Genomic DNA, 17320 nt, shown 5'->3' on the forward strand with positions numbered 1-17320 from the left:
AAAAAAAAAAAAAAATAAAAAGCCCCACATTCACCGGCTCCTGCCATGCAGGTGGGTGATCCTCACTGCCTCCTGCTGCCCCGCGCTGTGTGGGGGGCTCTGCCATGAGTCCTCAGAAGCCCTGATGGCTGCTGCAGCAGCCGGTGAGTGTGGGGCTTTTTTAAGTACCGGGAGCTGGGCCTTGCAGGGCAGCCGTGGGGCAGGGGGAGGCTGGGACAGTGGGCGGGGGATGGGGTCTGGCAGGGGTTCCCACATGGTCCCCCACCCCCCACTTACTGGTGCAGAGTCCGGGTCCAGCTCCCTGCGGCTACAAGCACAGACTGCCCAAATCTCCAAAGCTTTCCAAATCTTTTCCTAATGAATTCAGACAGCTTTGAATTGATTCAGATATTTTTGTTGGTCTTCTGATTCCATTCAAATTCGAAGATTTGGCTGCCAAATCAGGTCAAATCGCCTCCAAATCAGATCGGCACCCAAAGCTTCACACAACAAATTTGAAAAATTAAGAATTGATATATAGCCCTGGTACCATTGGTAATGCAGCACTGACTTAAATGTTATTCTTGGAGAAATTTGTAGACCTATTTGAGACAATACTGTATACCAGATTTTGCATTAAGGAAATATGTATTTGCAGTCATGAAACATATTACATATTATAACTACATTTCACATTATTTTTAATTTTACTTGTACATTTTGTTACAATTTCTCCAAAACTGGATTTTTGTGTTGTTAATAAGTATCTAATAATATACATATCAAGTTAACTTGTTCATTTTTATAAGTGTCGTATACTTAGACATTTCTTACAATATGTTCAATAGTTGCATAAAACAAAAATGGCTGTCTCTCAAAATTTGACATCAGTTTGCTAAGTGATATGGTTTAGCAGATTGGTATTAAAGCAAGCATGGCTTTCCATTAATTCTCAAGGCACAGCTCTAAAATTTTGTTTTAAATTATATTATGACAGCTTTAGAACTCTCTCATAATGTATTCTGGAACCACCAGTGTATCACTTTACAAAATGCAAGTGTCCCAGCCCTTGCCACATAAAAAGTATATGTTCATATCTATTTTAGATTCTGTGTTATACATGATGGACATTTTCTTTTCTTTATCCAATAGAAAAGGTAGATTTAATTGTGTGTCAGCAGGCTGGAAGCAAGTAACATCCGAAGTATTAATTTGTGTTGCACTTTTGTACAAAATTTCTCTGTTGGTCATATCTGTAACTCGTGTTATATCCTAAGATGCCCGTCACCCTAATATCTAGGTATCAACAGATGTAACAACATCAGTTTTTCGCAAATACATGGATTAAATTGTAACAGGTAAATGTAACAGTTAAATTGTAACTGTTACTTTTTTTCACAATAAGTTTTACTGTGGGCTTGTTAACTTGGTGGCTTTAATTATAGCAAAATTCTTAAAGCTTTCAGTAGATATTTTATACTTATTATATATGCAGTTAATTTAAATAAATATAATTTATTATTATGGTGTTAGTCCTTGATAACTTGTATAACAGATGCTTATTTTTTTGCTTCAGAAACTGAAAAGTTGGCAGCTACTAGTGCTGTCACTACCAGTACCTCCTCCACCACCACTACCACCGCCACTACTACTGCTGCTGTAAAGCAGGAATCTCCACACACTACTGCTCCTGTTGTAAATGTTCAGAATATGCAGGAGAAAACAAGTTCAACAGAAGCCCTAAAGGTAGCTGGCCAGGATGGTGTGACTTCAGACCAGTTAGCAAAAATACAGGCATCTGTTGCAATAGAAGGATATATTGATGAGGAGAATATGGACAGTGGAGGAGAGGGCATGTACAGAGAACGTGATGAATTTGTAGTGAAGATTGAAGATATAGATGCACTAAAGGTAATCCAAATATTTGTTTTGAATTAATTATCAGCACACACCATGAAATAAGCATCAGTGAACTAACTACCAGAAGGCAGAAATTATGATTTGCTACATACCCTAACATTGTGTTGATGTCACTGTTATGCTTTAAAGCTGTCTTTCTAATTTGGGGGAAGAAACATAAAGCATGTGGAAGTAAATCCCTCTGTTAAATATTTATAGAAAGAATGTTCTAAGATCTAGAAGATTCCTGTTAACTAGTGCATTTTTTAACGTTTAGAAAAGAGCTAAAGTTTTCAAGCTAAACTGTTGTCCCTGCCAAGCTGCAGCCTGTTTACTGATAGTTTCAGATGTTGGAATAGTAGGTATCTTAGTGCTTTTGGGATGTTTGGAGGGTTTTGTTTTTTTTCTTGGGGTGGAGCCTGTTGTTACTACTCTAACAAGGATTGACTTCCATGTGCAGTCACTACAGCCCTTTATCTGTAGACTTTAAGGAAAAGAAATGCTTGTATTAGATTTGTTCTTCATTTCTGATTCTGTTGCTGCTTCATTTTCCCCATCTGTTCATTCCCAATACTACTGCTATTTATAGTCAGCACATTTGATGATTAAGTTTTCATGTAATTTTTAAAAATCATTCCTTCCTGGATGTCTCCATCTCTTGTCTATTTGCTGACCCCATTGAATACAAGGTTTAAATAAGTTGCAGTGATTATTTTTGTTTCTAGCTTTGTCGGGTAAGTGAAAGTATTACTAATTTTAAAATGTAGTATGTCATAAGTCTACATAAATTTTTTTACTGGCTCCTTTGGATCTTAATCTTCGTAGATTCATCCTTAAGTTGGTATTCCATTTCCTTAAAAATATGAGAATCTTTATAGATCAGTACTTATAGACAAAGGACTTACAGTGGTTAGTTAGTGATAATTATTACAAATTGTTTAAATATATTTAAGAGCTATGTTAAATATATGGACAAGATAATCAATTTCAGGTAGTTGTTGCTGATGCCTCAAGTTGAACTGAAAATATAATCTTCATCCAGTTCACTAATTTGTATCGACCTCTCTGTTTTCACATTACTGCAAGCATCATGCTGTAATGTCACAGGTACTATGGATATCTGCTGCTGCAGGGAGCTGGCCCTAGAGACTTTGGCAAGTTCTTTCTTCTGCTATTTGGTGTGATTCTTCAATTTTTCTCTCTCTTTTTTATGCGACGAAAAGATGATAATAAAAGAAACTTGGGGGAAAAGTGTCAAATTGTTAAAAAGGAGTCTGTCAGATATTTATGACTAAATTGCATGGTACACTAGGTATGACATCACAGCATAGATGAAGCTGACTGGCACAACCTCAAGCATTTTGAAGGTAAAGTGTAGTTTATAGGTAGCACTGTGCTGAATGTACCTCATATTTTAATATCCTGGTGCAGTTAGCACATAACAGTAAAATAACTGGAATCCGGAGAATGTATTTTCAATACCTGTCTAGAGAACTTGCTTTAAAAAATAGTAAACTCTGGAGAGAAAACAGCATAATTTTTTAGTTTAACCTTGTCTGCCTATGTCCTTAGACCAACACAGCTACAACCTACACCCCTGTAATTTTTTAGTTAATATTTTTTGGTCTTTATAGGTTGCTTTAAAAATGGGAAAAGAGCCTCCAGCTATTTGGAAAGTTCAAAAAGCTTTGTTACAAAAGTTTGTTCCTGAAGTGCGAGATGGACAGAGACAGTTTGCTGCTACCAATAGTGTAAGTATGAAGGTTTGTTTTCAAACCATATTGGACGTGACTTTTTGACTATACATAAAGGCACTGAAAAAATGGTGTCCTGTCCTGAACCTCTGAACTAATGTAGCATTTTGGCTGCATATGTTCTTTTCTAAATTCCCTCCTAACTTTAGGACTAATATTAAAATCAGGGGTCCCTCCACTCTGATCAGAAGAACAGTTTCTTGTCATTGTATATTCAGGGCCAGATTCCCACTTCCAGCCTGATTCCTTTGACACCATTCAGGCCATGTAGAGGGACCAGATTCTTGCCTCTTTAGCACTTGCATTTAAAAATGTTCTTCTGAGTGGCTATGTTTAACAGAATAACAGAAATGTTTATATTTGTGTTGTTTTGCCTTTTTTTCCCCACTCCAGTATCTTGGATATTTTGGAGATGCAAAAACAAAATACAAACGGGTATATGTGAAATTCATTGAAAATGCAAACAAAAAGGAATATGTCAGAGTCTGTTCAAAAAAACCACAAAACAGACCTGTGCAGTCTGCAAGGTATTTATTTTGAAATCCAGTTGGTATTATATTGGTCTGATGTCGGGAATATACCTACTTTAATTGTTTGAATATTTTGTTAAAAAAACTGTAATAATTCAGGGTTAAATTGCTAACTGAATTTCTTGCTTGTGTAATTTGTTTGGGATTTCACAGGACTACTAGCTTCTCTCCTTTGGTTATAACATGTTAAGAATGCAGCATTATGTTTGCTTATTGCTTAACATAATAATAATCCCATTCTGTTGCACCGTAGCACTCTGGCACTGTATTGTGGCAGTATAAGCGAGCGTTTCCCAACCTTTTTTGCCCCATGGCATACTTACCTAAATAAGAAAGCACCGTGGCACACCAGGTGTGGTGGGGGGGGAAGTGGTGTGCAGCCAGCCGGACACTGACTGGGGAAGCGGGGTGGTGCGTGGCCAGCCAGGCGGCATTTGGGTTGGAGCCACGCTCACCGTCTGTTTGTGTCCACAGAGGCAGCAGGCGGGGGGTGTTGCTTCAGCCAGGCAGAGGGTGTGACTCCAGCCCAAAATGCCACAGCACACCTGGACATGCCTGATGGCACACCGGTTGGGAAATGCTGGTATAGGTATACCATTGGATTCTTCTTGTAGGCTTTCTGTTTAACCTATTCATCTTCATAACCCTTCTTAGATTAATGCAACTTGGAACAAATGCTGTCTTGTTGAATGATTAAAATTATACACAGCATTCCAGATACAGTCTCCCTAGTGTTCTTGTATTAGTACTGGCTTATTGGTACAGAGATACCTTATCTGATACAGTCTACGTGCCTTTTTCACAGCTGCATTACATTAGTGGCTCTTAATCATCATTTGATTGACTAATGCACTCATGTCCTTCTCCTCCTCCTTTTGTTTCCAACTGAAGAGCTCCTAGCTTTTACAAAAAATTCTTGTTATTAGTGTCTGAGTGTATGTCTTTGTATTTAGTACTATTAAATTTCATTCTGTTTGTTACTTTGGTCTTCAAGGTCAGACCATTCAGATCTTCCTATATGATATTCTAATTCTCCTCTGTATTGACAGTGCCTTCTAGCTTTGTGTTATCAGCAAGTTTCATTAGCTGTTTTGGTTATTTCTGTAATAAGTCTGCAAGAGAAATCATAATTATTTTTTATGTAAAACTTATTATAGGCGCAAGCCTCCTGGGGGAGGCTGCTGTAGGAAAATAGGAGTAGAGTATGTTTAGAGCCCCCAGAATCTAACCTTGGTTGCATACACACATTTGAATGTAGATTCAGAAACTTCTCCCATGTTTGTCCTCTTGGTAGAAAAACTTACCCAGAGCTGTAAGTACAGACATTTGAATACAGAGGCCGTGAAGAGTGGAGAGCCTGCAGTGCCCACACTGCAGTTGGGGTCAGAGGGGTGAGGGAGGGTGCTGTACACATCTCGGCATGTTTTGCAGGCTCCCTTGAAAGAAATGCTTTGCAGCTTGGCAAGAAATGCTACCAGTGCATAGGGCAGCCCTGATTAGCTGTCCCAGACTACCCATGCCCAGCTTGCATTTCGTTAAAGCACAACATGGGGATTGTGAAGGAGGCATGTTTTGCTCCTTGCTGGAGCAGCGTAGTCCAGCAAGTGAGAGACTGTTTCGCTGGGTTGGGGGTGGGCATGCTGGAGAAAAGCTCTCTTCTGAGGGAAACTACAGCAATACAGACATTTGTTCTCCTAGGGGAAACTCCTGGGAGAGATTTAACCCTGACTGTTCCCAGGTTATTTTTCTCTTGGAGTAACCATTTTTACTTTCAGATAAAAAGCCTGCATGCCTGTACAAGGCCCTTGTCTCTAGCCAGTTCACCAGAAAATATTGGCCTAGTGAGTTAACCTCTGTGACTGTTTACCCACAGTAAAATGGGGAAAACTACTGTTTAAGCACAAGGGATTAATTAATATTTAGCAGCAGAAGGTGTAAATTAGTATTTAAATGCTTTTAATTAAATTGATCATACTACAGTGTAGTGAAATAGCATACCTAAATACATATCCCATGAGATGTACCTTACTGCCTAAATGATCTGACTGATCTTTTGTTAAAGCTAGTTTTTGTATGATTGTTTATTTTGATGGCTTATAAAAATGTTCATAATATTGTTGCAGAACTATTCACTGCAAACCAAGTGGTGGCGGCAACAAAGCACCTGATCCTCCAGCACCAAAACCTACAACAACAAAAGTCTCCTCCTCCGTAAAACCCAAAGCTAAACAGCCAAAACTAAAGGCAGAACCACCACCAAAGAAACGGAAAAAATGGAAAGAAGAGTTTTCATCTTCCCAGTCTGATTCTTCTCCTGAAGCCCAGAGTGATGATGATGGTGGGTCATGTTCTGTTATCAGTATCTAAGCCTGTTTTTAAAGGGAATGATTGGAGGTGGAGCAGGGTGCAGTGGTGCATTTGCACTCCCCTTTAATTCCTGCTCCACCCAAAGTTTTAAAACCAACTGCCTGGCAGGGACAGCAACTTTTCTAATCAGGCTGTGCGAAGGGAGTCAGTTGACTTCATGGGTCATAATAATCTACTTGTAAACTCTTCATTCCACAGGTGTTAATGACCCTCTCTTTTTTATGGTCTTGATGTTCCACCAGTCAAACTATCCTTTGTTCTGCAGTTCTGCTGCCTCTTAGCTAATCCTAGTAATGAAGCTCCTATTTCACAGCCCTGAAGATTGTTTTTAGCTCATTCCAGTGAAAATATATTTGCTTTTGCCTCAATCTTAAGATAAATAATACAGTCCTGGGCCCCTAACATATTAATAAAGCTTCTAATTTATTTTTAACAGGAAAAAATATATTATTTTGTATGATAGTGCATCTCATCATCTGTACCCCCCTCCCTTTTTCAAAAGTCTGGATCTTTCCATGAAACTATATTATAAAATATGTAGAGGTGCACTGATATATCAATTGCATATTGGATCGGCAGTTGGCTTTTTTTGGCCGGCGTAGCTGATGATATTGATACTGATAAATACTGCATGCATGCATGCAGCCGTGGTATGCACACAGTCAGGAATGCCACTGGGCAGCATGGAAAGCAGCCTGCTGGTAAGTGTGTGGGGGGGGGAGGGGAAGGAACAGGGGGAGGGAAGGAGTGTGGACGGGTAGACTGAGGTACCCATGGTGAGGTGTAGAGAGTGGGGCTGGGCCAGGGCCAGGGATAGGGGCAGGCACTGCCCAGCCAAGGCGGTTAAGGCAGCCCTGGGGCTGGGAATGGGATGGAACTGTGGGTGACTCGTCCAGGGGACACAGGATGTGCTGGGGAGGGGGCAGCTCCCTGCCAATGCACGCTCCTGATGGAGGCATGGGGGCATATGCTCCCCCCCATTTATGTGCAGGGCTAAGGTGGGCTACCCTCTGCTGGCTCAGGGCCAGGGTCTATGCCAGCCTCTTCTCAACGGGGGTGCTGGGCTAGGGCTGAGCTCCAAGGCTGTGGGGATGGGGTAGACAGTGGTGGTTCTGGGAGGGGTGGTTACAGGGAATCTTGGTGCGGCTATATCCCACCCTGTGGTAACCCCTTCCCAGTGCTGCCCCCATGCCAGGAAGAAGCTGGCACAGACCCTAGCCCCAAGCCTCCAGCAGGCAGCCCATCCTTGCCCTGCACACAAATCCAGGGGGCATATGCCCCCCATGCCTCCCCCAGGGGTACACGCAATGGTGGAGAGCACCCCTTCAGTTCCATCCCACTCCCAGCCCCAGAGTCTCAGTCACCACCCTGGCTGGGCAGCGCTTGCCCCTACCCCACTCCCTCCCTCACCATGGGGGCCTTGACCCCACACCCCCATGCCCCTTCCCTCCTCCACACCTCTTCACCCCCACAGACTTACCAGCAGGACACTGGCCTCCAAGCTGCCCAGTTGCATTTCTGTAAATAAGATATCAGATCAGTATCAGCTGATATGGCTGGTTAATCGCCTACTGGTATTAGTCAAGAAAATCTTTATCAATGCACTTCTAAAGATATAGTATTCAGCTGTTCCTTTTACTAGTGTAAGGGGCTACTTTAAAGGGAACTGGCAGCCATAGTAATTGAGGAACTTTGATAGAATGGAATAATCTCACTAATGAAATAGGTAGCTAAAAGGTAAAAATATTTTGGAAAGTGACACTAGGTAACATATACTTGTTTGTTAGAGGAATTTATTATACAGGCGTTTATGAGTAAATGGAAGTGTGACTGATTCAGTGGTACTCCAGAATCCTAAATGACTTTGCTTTTGAACTTTTTGACTCATCTGAAATTGTTGTGTGACAAGGATATTTCTTTATTCTTTTCTCCAGATTTTTGCTTGTAAAAGGTACATTTTTCTCTGAGGCACTCATTACCAGAGTACCTAAATGCAGGTAATTCTGCATCTTTTAAGGAAATATTGTAATTTATCTGATACCCTGTAAGGCTTCTTCTCTTTGGTATACAGACTGTTTGATTTTGTCATAATATCTTGTTACACTTTTAGGATACCACTAGAGGTCACTTGTGCTTAACAGTGAGAAAGCATTTGGTTTCGAAATATTTGTATATTCCCAAATGGTACTATTTTCAGCATGTTTGAGAGAGAAAATAGTCATTGCGTTCCGTTTCTTTTTCAGAGCTTGTACCTCCAGCTCCATTTGTCACTCGCTTTTTGAACACAAGAGCGATGAAGGAGACTTTTAAGAGTTACATGGAGCTGCTTGTTAGCATTGCCTTGGATCCAGATACAATGCAAGCCTTGGAAAAGAGCAATGGTACAGTATGTTTAACACTTGTGCCCTAGTGTTTTCTATTAGTCTGTCACTTTTACATGTACACATTTTATTAGTAAAACAAATGTAAAGCCTCTTGTTTCACATGGAGACTTTTATCTGCCCTTTAAGGCATACAAGGCCTTGTGTGTACATTGTATTTGCTAAAGGGCTGATGAAACTTCTCATTTGCCTAAATTCAATATTCATCAGTACCGTGTAAGACTATATTCTGAGACTATTTTCTTTGTACTAAAAAACAAATATCTGTAAATGAAGTTCTTCAGGGCAAATCTTGTTGTTGCCAAAATAAGGTCTCTGGCTTGTTTGCTCTGTGTTCCAGTTTTATCATATCATAACTTTTAACAATCTGAAAAATGGACTGTAAGATACATGCATAATTGAAATCCCGATCTATTTCCACAAATATGCCGTTCTTCCCCAGTGCCACTCTATTGTCTTGCAGAGCATACACCCCCAAATAAGACATGCCTTTTCAGAAGGTAGAATGAAGAGAGACATTTTTCACCAACTGGAAAGATCATAACTGCTTTGCCCTGCTAATGATCATGCATGCTCACAGAGTTAACAGAGAAGCTGCCTTCCCCGTGTCCCTACTGTAGCTGCCACATCAGTGAGAACACCAGCAGCTGCGGTAGGCAGGGAGCAATAACCTGTGGCTCCTCTGTTAACCTGATAGATCAGTGGTGCCCAGCTTCTTCACCCCGCAGGCCAGATGAGCAGTGCCAGGTCACTCTGGGTTTGATTTGGCATGTGGATTGGCCCGCCTAGGGCCTGATGCAGCCTCATGGCAGTGGCCCACCCAGGGCCCAGTCCAGCCTCACAGGGCTTGCAAATTTGGTAGCAAGTAGTGGTGGCGGCATTACTACTGCTCCTCCGCTACCAGATTTCCGGACCCGTGAGGAACTCTTCAGTCCAGATGATGTAGCTCTGTGGGCTGGGGGCTGAGCACCTCTGTCCTAGATGCTGGCGGCAGACAATTCCTCATCTCAGCAGCAGCCTAAGGGTGTCCCATTAACAAAGTGAAGTTGGGAAGAGGGGCAGTAACCTGGCATGTGCTGGACAGGGGACAACACAGTGAGCACGAGGGTCTCCCTACCTGCCAGCCATGTTTCCTTAATTCAAATCACACACCTCAAGTTCCAGTGGCTAATTTCGGGGGGGAAAGTCCATGTGGTATGTAAGGAAATATAGTAAATAATTGAAGTCTAGATTAGAATTTAATAGAAGAATTCTGTAACTGTTTATTAATAAAATATTACAGTATTCCTCTGATTGTTAATTGCCTAACCTGAATATGGCACAATGGAAGCTAATTCCATTGGGCTAGCATCTTGTTAGGTGCAGCCACAATCCATTTTTTATCAAGATGGCCTCCATCAAAAAGCATTTTACAAAAGCTGATTCTAATTAAGAACATTTTCAAATACATGCCTGCTTCATTATGCACTCATATTCAGCACTTTTTGAAGTTTTGTTTTTCAATTTTTATTTGAATATAATTATGCCCAGGTTACCTTCAAGAGAACCAAGACTTGATGGAGTTAGTTCTGTCGCATTGAAATTTAAATATATTCTGTAGTGAACTGTAGCAAACAAACCTTAGGTCAGTATTCTCTAACACAGCGTAGACTGATGTAAGAAGACTGAAGCACAGAAATCAGCATGCATTTCCGTAGTGTACAGCTGCTGCAAAATTGAGTTATCCATATTTCAAAAGCTTTTCCCTTCTTGAGTCTCAATTTTTACACACATCCTATAAGGATCTATATCTGCAGCAGTTATGCCAGTAGAATGAAGAGGGGCTGCTTGTGTGAATAAAGGATTGAACAGTTTAGAAATAAACAGTCTTCTTAAGCACCACATTGCCACTTACTTATGTTTTACTGGATTTTGTTCAATTGTTTAAGAGTTGGGTAGTCTTAATAAAAGGTAGTTCTCCTAACCTGAGCCGCCTTCTGAACAACCCGTCTCTGAACTGCAAATTTTCTTGCATGATAGTGAGAGATTTAGGGAACTGTTTAAGGTTGCCTGTGAAATTTATTCTCTACAATGCCCTTTCCATCTCCTTTTTGAGCTTTTAACAAACAAAAGAACCAGTTGCATTTACATTTAGCTGTTGGGTTAGATATGGTATATGTGCTGAGTTTTATACTAAAGTACCAAGTTCTCTTTCTTAACTTATAAAACAAAGTGAATGATTTAAAACTCTTATTTAAAACTTTGGTAGTATAAGCAAACTGCATTGCAGTGTTTTTTACTTTCAGCTTATGCTAATGATCATAACTGCCTTGCTTCACTCATGATCACATGTGCTCATGGGGTTAATGGAGCAGCTTCCCTCCCTTATGCCCCTGCTTTACCTGCCACTGAATTTTGTTGTCATCAGTGAAAACACTAGCAGGTGCAGTAGGTGGGGAGCAACAATCTGTGGTTCCTCTGTTAACTTGTTAAATGAGTGGCACCCTACCTTTTTGCCCTGAAGGCTGGGTAAAGCAGTACCAGGTCAGTCTGTGGTTCAGGTAGGGGAAAAGTTTTGTATTAATATTAAAGTGTTAACTTTAAAAAATTGCATGTCTTTTAGATGAGCTACTTCTGCCTCATATGAGAAAAATTGATGGCATGCTGAATGATAATAGAAAAAGACTGCTTCCCAAATTACATTTGGAGCATACATTAAAGGTATTTTTTTTTAACTTTTTAATTTAAAACAATGGTAATTGAGTTGCTGAATATACTTAAGTATATGGCAAGAGAACAAATTTGTAACAAGAGTAGAATATAGGTTTAGAAGAGACTACATTAAATCTTAGTACATTACACTTAGAAACTTTTGGGGATTAAGATTTTTAACTGTATAGATAAAGTTCAGTTTTACTTCCCATGAACGGTTTTACTTATTAAGTTTGTCAAGATCCTCAAAAGAAAACTAACTTGATGTTCCTTTGGAGAATTTTTTTCTTTAGTGTCCTATATTGTATAAATTTTGGTAGATGTATTTTGATAAATGGCTTCCCTAAGGAACAGCAAAGCAGACGTCCCAGCTTTGGAGAGGTAAAGTGGGATTCCAGGACTACTTAGACTGGGAGGGGGGGTGGTCACAGGTGGAAGAAGAATCCTTTTCATCTAAAGTCCTAAGTTTAAGGTGTGGAAGAAGTGGGGGACAGATGTGAGTACCACTGTTGAACACAAGGCAAGAAAAAGTGAAGGATTGGGTCAGGGACCAGATATATCCATACCAGCATCCTGCAGTATGTGTACCAGTCAGGAAAAGATGGGTTGGACAAGTTGTAATGATATTTGATGCCTGTTCCTCCCTTTTCCCAAACACCCTTGGAAACGCCCTTTCCAAGATGGGTAAATAGTTCAGAAGCAGATTTGTAAGGGGGGGAAGAGAAAGTTGAGGGTTATTGTACTGTTGTTGGAAGCTGGCTGGCAGGATTGGACTTCCTGGCCCCCCTAGCACTTCTGACTTTCCTGCCCAAAGAGTTGTTTCACTTGCTATGGAAAAAGCTTAGAAAGTAGATTGTCTCTTGTCTCCTTTCCCAGCAGGGGTTTAAGAGGGGACTGGTACAACAGTCTTGATCCCTTCCCCTTGCTGTATTAACACAATGAGATGTGTATATATAATACAAGAGTTACTGGATAAAATCAGGTGGCCTATATTAGGAAGAAAATCAGACCAGGTGATTTATTACATTTCCTTCTGGCTTCTAAGAAAGCCCTGACCTGCCCTATCTACAGACAGCAGACAGAGTCAAGCTGGTCATATTCCAGCAGTAGTGAAACTGGTAGCATCACCTGCATGTCCATCTCCAGTATTCCAGCTCCAGTATTCTGGAGCATCCTTGTTATTCTGTTATCTACTTATCTCCTATCGATCTATATTGGGGAAGGGAGGTTTAAGCATTAGTGCCATTTCTTCCCTTCTCAGTTCTGGGGAACTGAGTTCAGTTAATTCACAGAATATTCTTTATAAAGCAGTAGCATTAATAAAGTGCAAGTATTGGGCTCCTGTTCCTACTGTTACTGTCAAATAAAAGTTTATTTCTGAAGTATTCCAGACTAGTATTGGATAAGAGATTTTTTAATAAAATGGGTGTGTTACATTTTTGGAAGTTTAGTTTTACTTTTTGAGAAACTAGTCTTTGTTACCAGAACTAAAGTACATGGCTAACAATCAGGAGATTGGCGATCTGAATTTTGTTTTGGGCTTTAGATGCTTATAGTATGAAACTGAGGCATGTGGCTGTAAAAGCTCTGTGCTTGAATTTTCTCAGTTTTCAAAAGAGGAAGATAATGCTTCCCTAATTCACAGATACAATAAAGCCATTTTACTGATATTTCTGAAACACTCAGGCCTTCATCCTAAATTGCTTGTTGGATTTCTGACTCATTTATTTTATTAGTGAAGGTCTCAAAATTTGCTGCTAAACTTCTGTGAAGGGATCTGATCCTCTGAAGACATAGTAGCTAGTCAAAAACAAGTTTATTATTTATTTGATAGCTAAACGATCTTATTCCTAAGTCATTTTAGGAATAGCGTATTTTTTACTTGTTAAAATTAACTTGGAGACTAATTCCTCAGTTTTTAAGGAAACTGAATAATTGATAAGTTCTCTTTTGGTAGAATTCTTAAAGTCATAATCCTTTTTATTTCTGTGCTGTTTTAAGAATGCTTTGGAAAACTTTCCTGAACTGACAGTAATCACTCGTGATTCTAAATCAAAAAGTGGAGGAGCTGCTATTTCTAAAATTAAAATGAATGGGAAAGCTTACAACAAGAAAACACTGAGGGCTTCTAAATCAACCACTAAGCTAGCACAGGTAAATATTTAAAATGGTCTTTACTTTTGTGATCATATTTCTAACATGATACAAAATGATTCCAAAATGATTTTTTGTTGATACTTTTATAGTCTGAATTCATGAAAAAATAAAATCTTTACTGAATTTGTCAAAAATATTATAATTTAATAAATTTTTAAAATTTGATTTGAAACCACATGTTTAATCACTTGAAAGGAATGACCCAGTTCCTTTCAATTTTCAAGAATACTAATTATTGCATTCTAATAGATCAGCAAAATAGAATGCATACATTATAATAACATTTCAGACCACTAGTTCTTGAATAGAATTGTTAACTTATTTAAAAAGGACATATTTAGAGCCAAACCATGGTCTCTGCTGCAAACCTGTATGAGAAATTAAGGGGACATGAGGCAACTTCTTCTTATACCATGCCAGGTATTCGCACTGCAAGCAGCCATAGGAAACAGTCTCCTTTAAGTGCTACTTCCTTCCAGCATGGGTGGCAAGGAAAGGGCAGGGAGAAGAAGGGGACTTGGCTTCTCTCCCTTTCACCCTTATGATACACCAAGACAGGCTAGGCAAAGGTCTTTTGCATCCCCTCACCTCCTTCCACCAGTCAGGAGAGTGGTGGGGGTCAGGAGGAGAGTGAACTGACACCAGATTCTGATATTATGAATAAGAAGCTATTTTATATTCTGCTAGGGTGGCATAACTATTGCATGCTCCTACAGGGGGCTCATGGCAAAGTCACTATTTAGTTCTTACCACTGTTAACCAACCAATGCTTAAACAATGATGAATACTTTGTAGAAACTATTAGACACCGTAGAGAAAAATATTACCTTTAGAGGAAATACACATTTTAAGAAATTTTGCAGGCCATGTATTTAAACTGTTAAATGTTTTTGTCCTACCTTTTCACTTACCTTCACTGACAGAAATTGGATTGCATATCTAATTGCTAAAAGAATAAATGTAGGAAGCTGGAAAAATGTATGTGACTCGTGACTTTACCAGGACAGTCTTAACTGGATTTTCTGGACACAAATCCACATGTACTTTTAGCTAATCACAGTAAATTCTGGAGATGCCATCAACCAGCAAATCTATAACAGGTTTTTTTTTCTTGCCAAAGTTAAAAGTTATTGGAGCAATTTATGTAAGTTCTTTTCACTCTTCTAATACAAAATATGCCTTCTCCTTTCCAAAAAACTGTATCAGATTGGCAGATGAAGTGAATCAGAAAGCTGCATCTTCTGCTGCTAATGAAGATCACAATAATTCTTGAAAAATGACCATTTAATTCCTCCAGGTAATGAAAATAATGGAAGAAAATGGTCAAACCCAACTTTAATAAGGAAGATAACTTTATACTGAAAACAAACTAGGGCGAGGTAATACTACATTTTTCTGCAAGAATGTTTAACATAGTTTTCTACTTTGTCAGGGAATATCTAAAGCAGTGATTCTTGCAGTGCCTTGAGATACTTTTATGGTTGCTGCTGTGTGATATTAGCACAGTTAGGTGTGCAAACACCTATACATGATTCACAAGATAAACCCAGAGATTTTAATTTGGAATCCATACTGTCAAATTCATTCCAACCTGTTGTGGTCTTTGAGTTTTTTGGAACAAAAGAATTGCTCTAGTATTTTTCCATAGTAAAAAAATGAGTGAAAGCTAAAAGGTGGCATTTTCCAAGGGGTACTTTGAGTCTAAAAAGATTGAAAACCACCGATCTAAAGTTATTTTCTATTTCTGAATTGCTAAAACTGGCATTAATCTATTGGCCAAAAAGTCTAATATTCAATGAATTTTTCTTTCAACTAACATCATTAATGTCTAAAAATAACTGTTTTCTTTGCAGGAGTTTACAGTTGATCCAGAAAAAATACAGTTGTACTCTCTGTATCACTCACTCCATCATTACAAATACCACATATATCTGACATGTAAAGAAGAGGTGAGTATTGTTCTGCTGCTTATTTTTTTTTACATTATTTTAGACTCATTGCAAACCAGTAGAGAAAGTTAAATTGTCTATAAATAACTTATCAAAGCATCAGTGTGAGGCAGCAAATTTATTTTTCTGACTTTAACATCAAAGAAAATGATGATTCTGTTGAAACTAAACAACTTTTTTAAAACTAATACAGTGTAATCATTAGTTAACCTTCATGGATTATCCTAGTCATCTGCACCAAAGTGTCTGTTAAGATGAGCAGTGTCAGCAGTGGTACTGGTAGTGGCTCCATAGTTAAGGCACTCTTTATGTTTGCACTTAAAGCAGGATAACACTTTTTTTCTTTTACATTTCTAAAATAAGTGAATTTTCTCTGTGAAATGCTAACTTCTATAAAGGAAACATTTTAAAACGCCTGTTTCTCAATAGTCTGTTTTTCTTTCATTCCTATGGTTAAACTATCAATTGCCACAAATAGCAAATTTCTCTCATGCTGCTTGTTCCTCATTTTTCAATATTTTTTTTCTTGCATATTAGCATATACATGTATTCTGGTAACATTTTGAACTAGGCCACTTTTGATTATTGTATATTAAACACACAGGCTTGATTTAACTTTGAGTGACTCTCCACACAGATTTCACTCTTAGTGCATGTGTATCTCATAAATGTAAAAGAAGTGTCTGCTGGGGCGTGGTCTGTGCCATCTAGGCAGCAACCCTATCAGTGACCATTTCTGAGAGGCCATAAGAAGCACTGTTCCAGTGACTAGAGCCCATTCCCCTCCATGCAGCTTTCCCTGAGACTTTGCCTTTGGCAAATCTTAGGGCACAGAGGAGTCCTATACCAAACCTGAAGCCAGCACCAGAAGTCTGCCCATGTATTAAGACTGCACTGAGAGAGGCCATGGAGCTCTGTATTGAGACCCTGGCTTCATCAAAGACTAAACCAAATATATCCACCAAACCAGTCTTTGTCACCGGCCACCCAGTAGTATGTTACATTGCCTAACACTGAGGCTAAGAACGGACATTCAAAAAGCCTGAGCCTGAATCAGTTAAATCTTTGCAGGTTAGTCTAACCTGTGTAGATTGAACTGGAAAGCGAGTGAATAAATATTTACTTTTTATTCCACAAGTGCAGGCATATGCCTGCAGTGGCTCGAGCCAGAAGTTATGGGATGCTAAAGTGAGCCCTTGGCTGGAAAGGAACTGAGCTGAGGGGGGTGTGGCTAGGCCCCAGCAGGCTGAGTATGATTGGGGAGGGGTTTAAACCCTCACTCTGGCCTGCACGATCCCCAGTCAGGCTGTGCCTACAGGGGATGGGGGAAGCAGCCCCAGCCAGGCATTTCCCACCCTCTTCGCCACTTAAGCAGCAGGGGCATGGCCAACCCTGGCAGCAGCCTCAAGTGAATGGGAAAACAGAAGGGGGTTTAATTCCCCCCAACCCCCTGTCCCACAGGCACAGACCCCAGCTGGGGTCTGCCTGGCCAGGATAGAGCAGCCTGTCAGGATTGCTCCCCGCCCTCCATGGGGTAGGGGCATGGCCAGATGCCAACCGGAACGGCCCCTTGAGGTGAAGGGGACAGGGAAGGAGGTTTATTCACCCTCCCT

General features: G+C 39.9%; 1 protein-coding gene across 2 annotated transcripts in view; it reads left to right on the top strand.

The window, feature by feature from the left end:
* Positions 1–17320, top strand: part of QSER1 (glutamine and serine rich 1) — a 44665-nt gene that overhangs the window by 19155 nt on the left and 8190 nt on the right. Inside the window, exons 4-11 of one of the 2 annotated variants that reach the window (XM_019519528.1) lie at positions 1556–1890; positions 3513–3629; positions 4026–4159; positions 6286–6500; positions 8773–8910; positions 11513–11610; positions 13603–13755; positions 15612–15707. In XM_019519528.1, coding sequence (XP_019375073.1) covers positions 1556–1890; positions 3513–3629; positions 4026–4159; positions 6286–6500; positions 8773–8910; positions 11513–11610; positions 13603–13755; positions 15612–15707 — 1286 coding nt within the window. The remainder of the gene's footprint in view (positions 1–1555; positions 1891–3512; positions 3630–4025; positions 4160–6285; positions 6501–8772; positions 8911–11512; positions 11611–13602; positions 13756–15611; positions 15708–17320) is intronic. The other variant, XM_019519527.1, reaches the window with a different exon arrangement.

This window comes from Gavialis gangeticus, unplaced genomic scaffold (assembly GCF_001723915.1).
Source record: "Gavialis gangeticus isolate Ggan-Ray unplaced genomic scaffold, GavGan_comp1, whole genome shotgun sequence".
NCBI classification, from domain to species: Eukaryota; Metazoa; Chordata; order Crocodylia; family Gavialidae; genus Gavialis; species Gavialis gangeticus.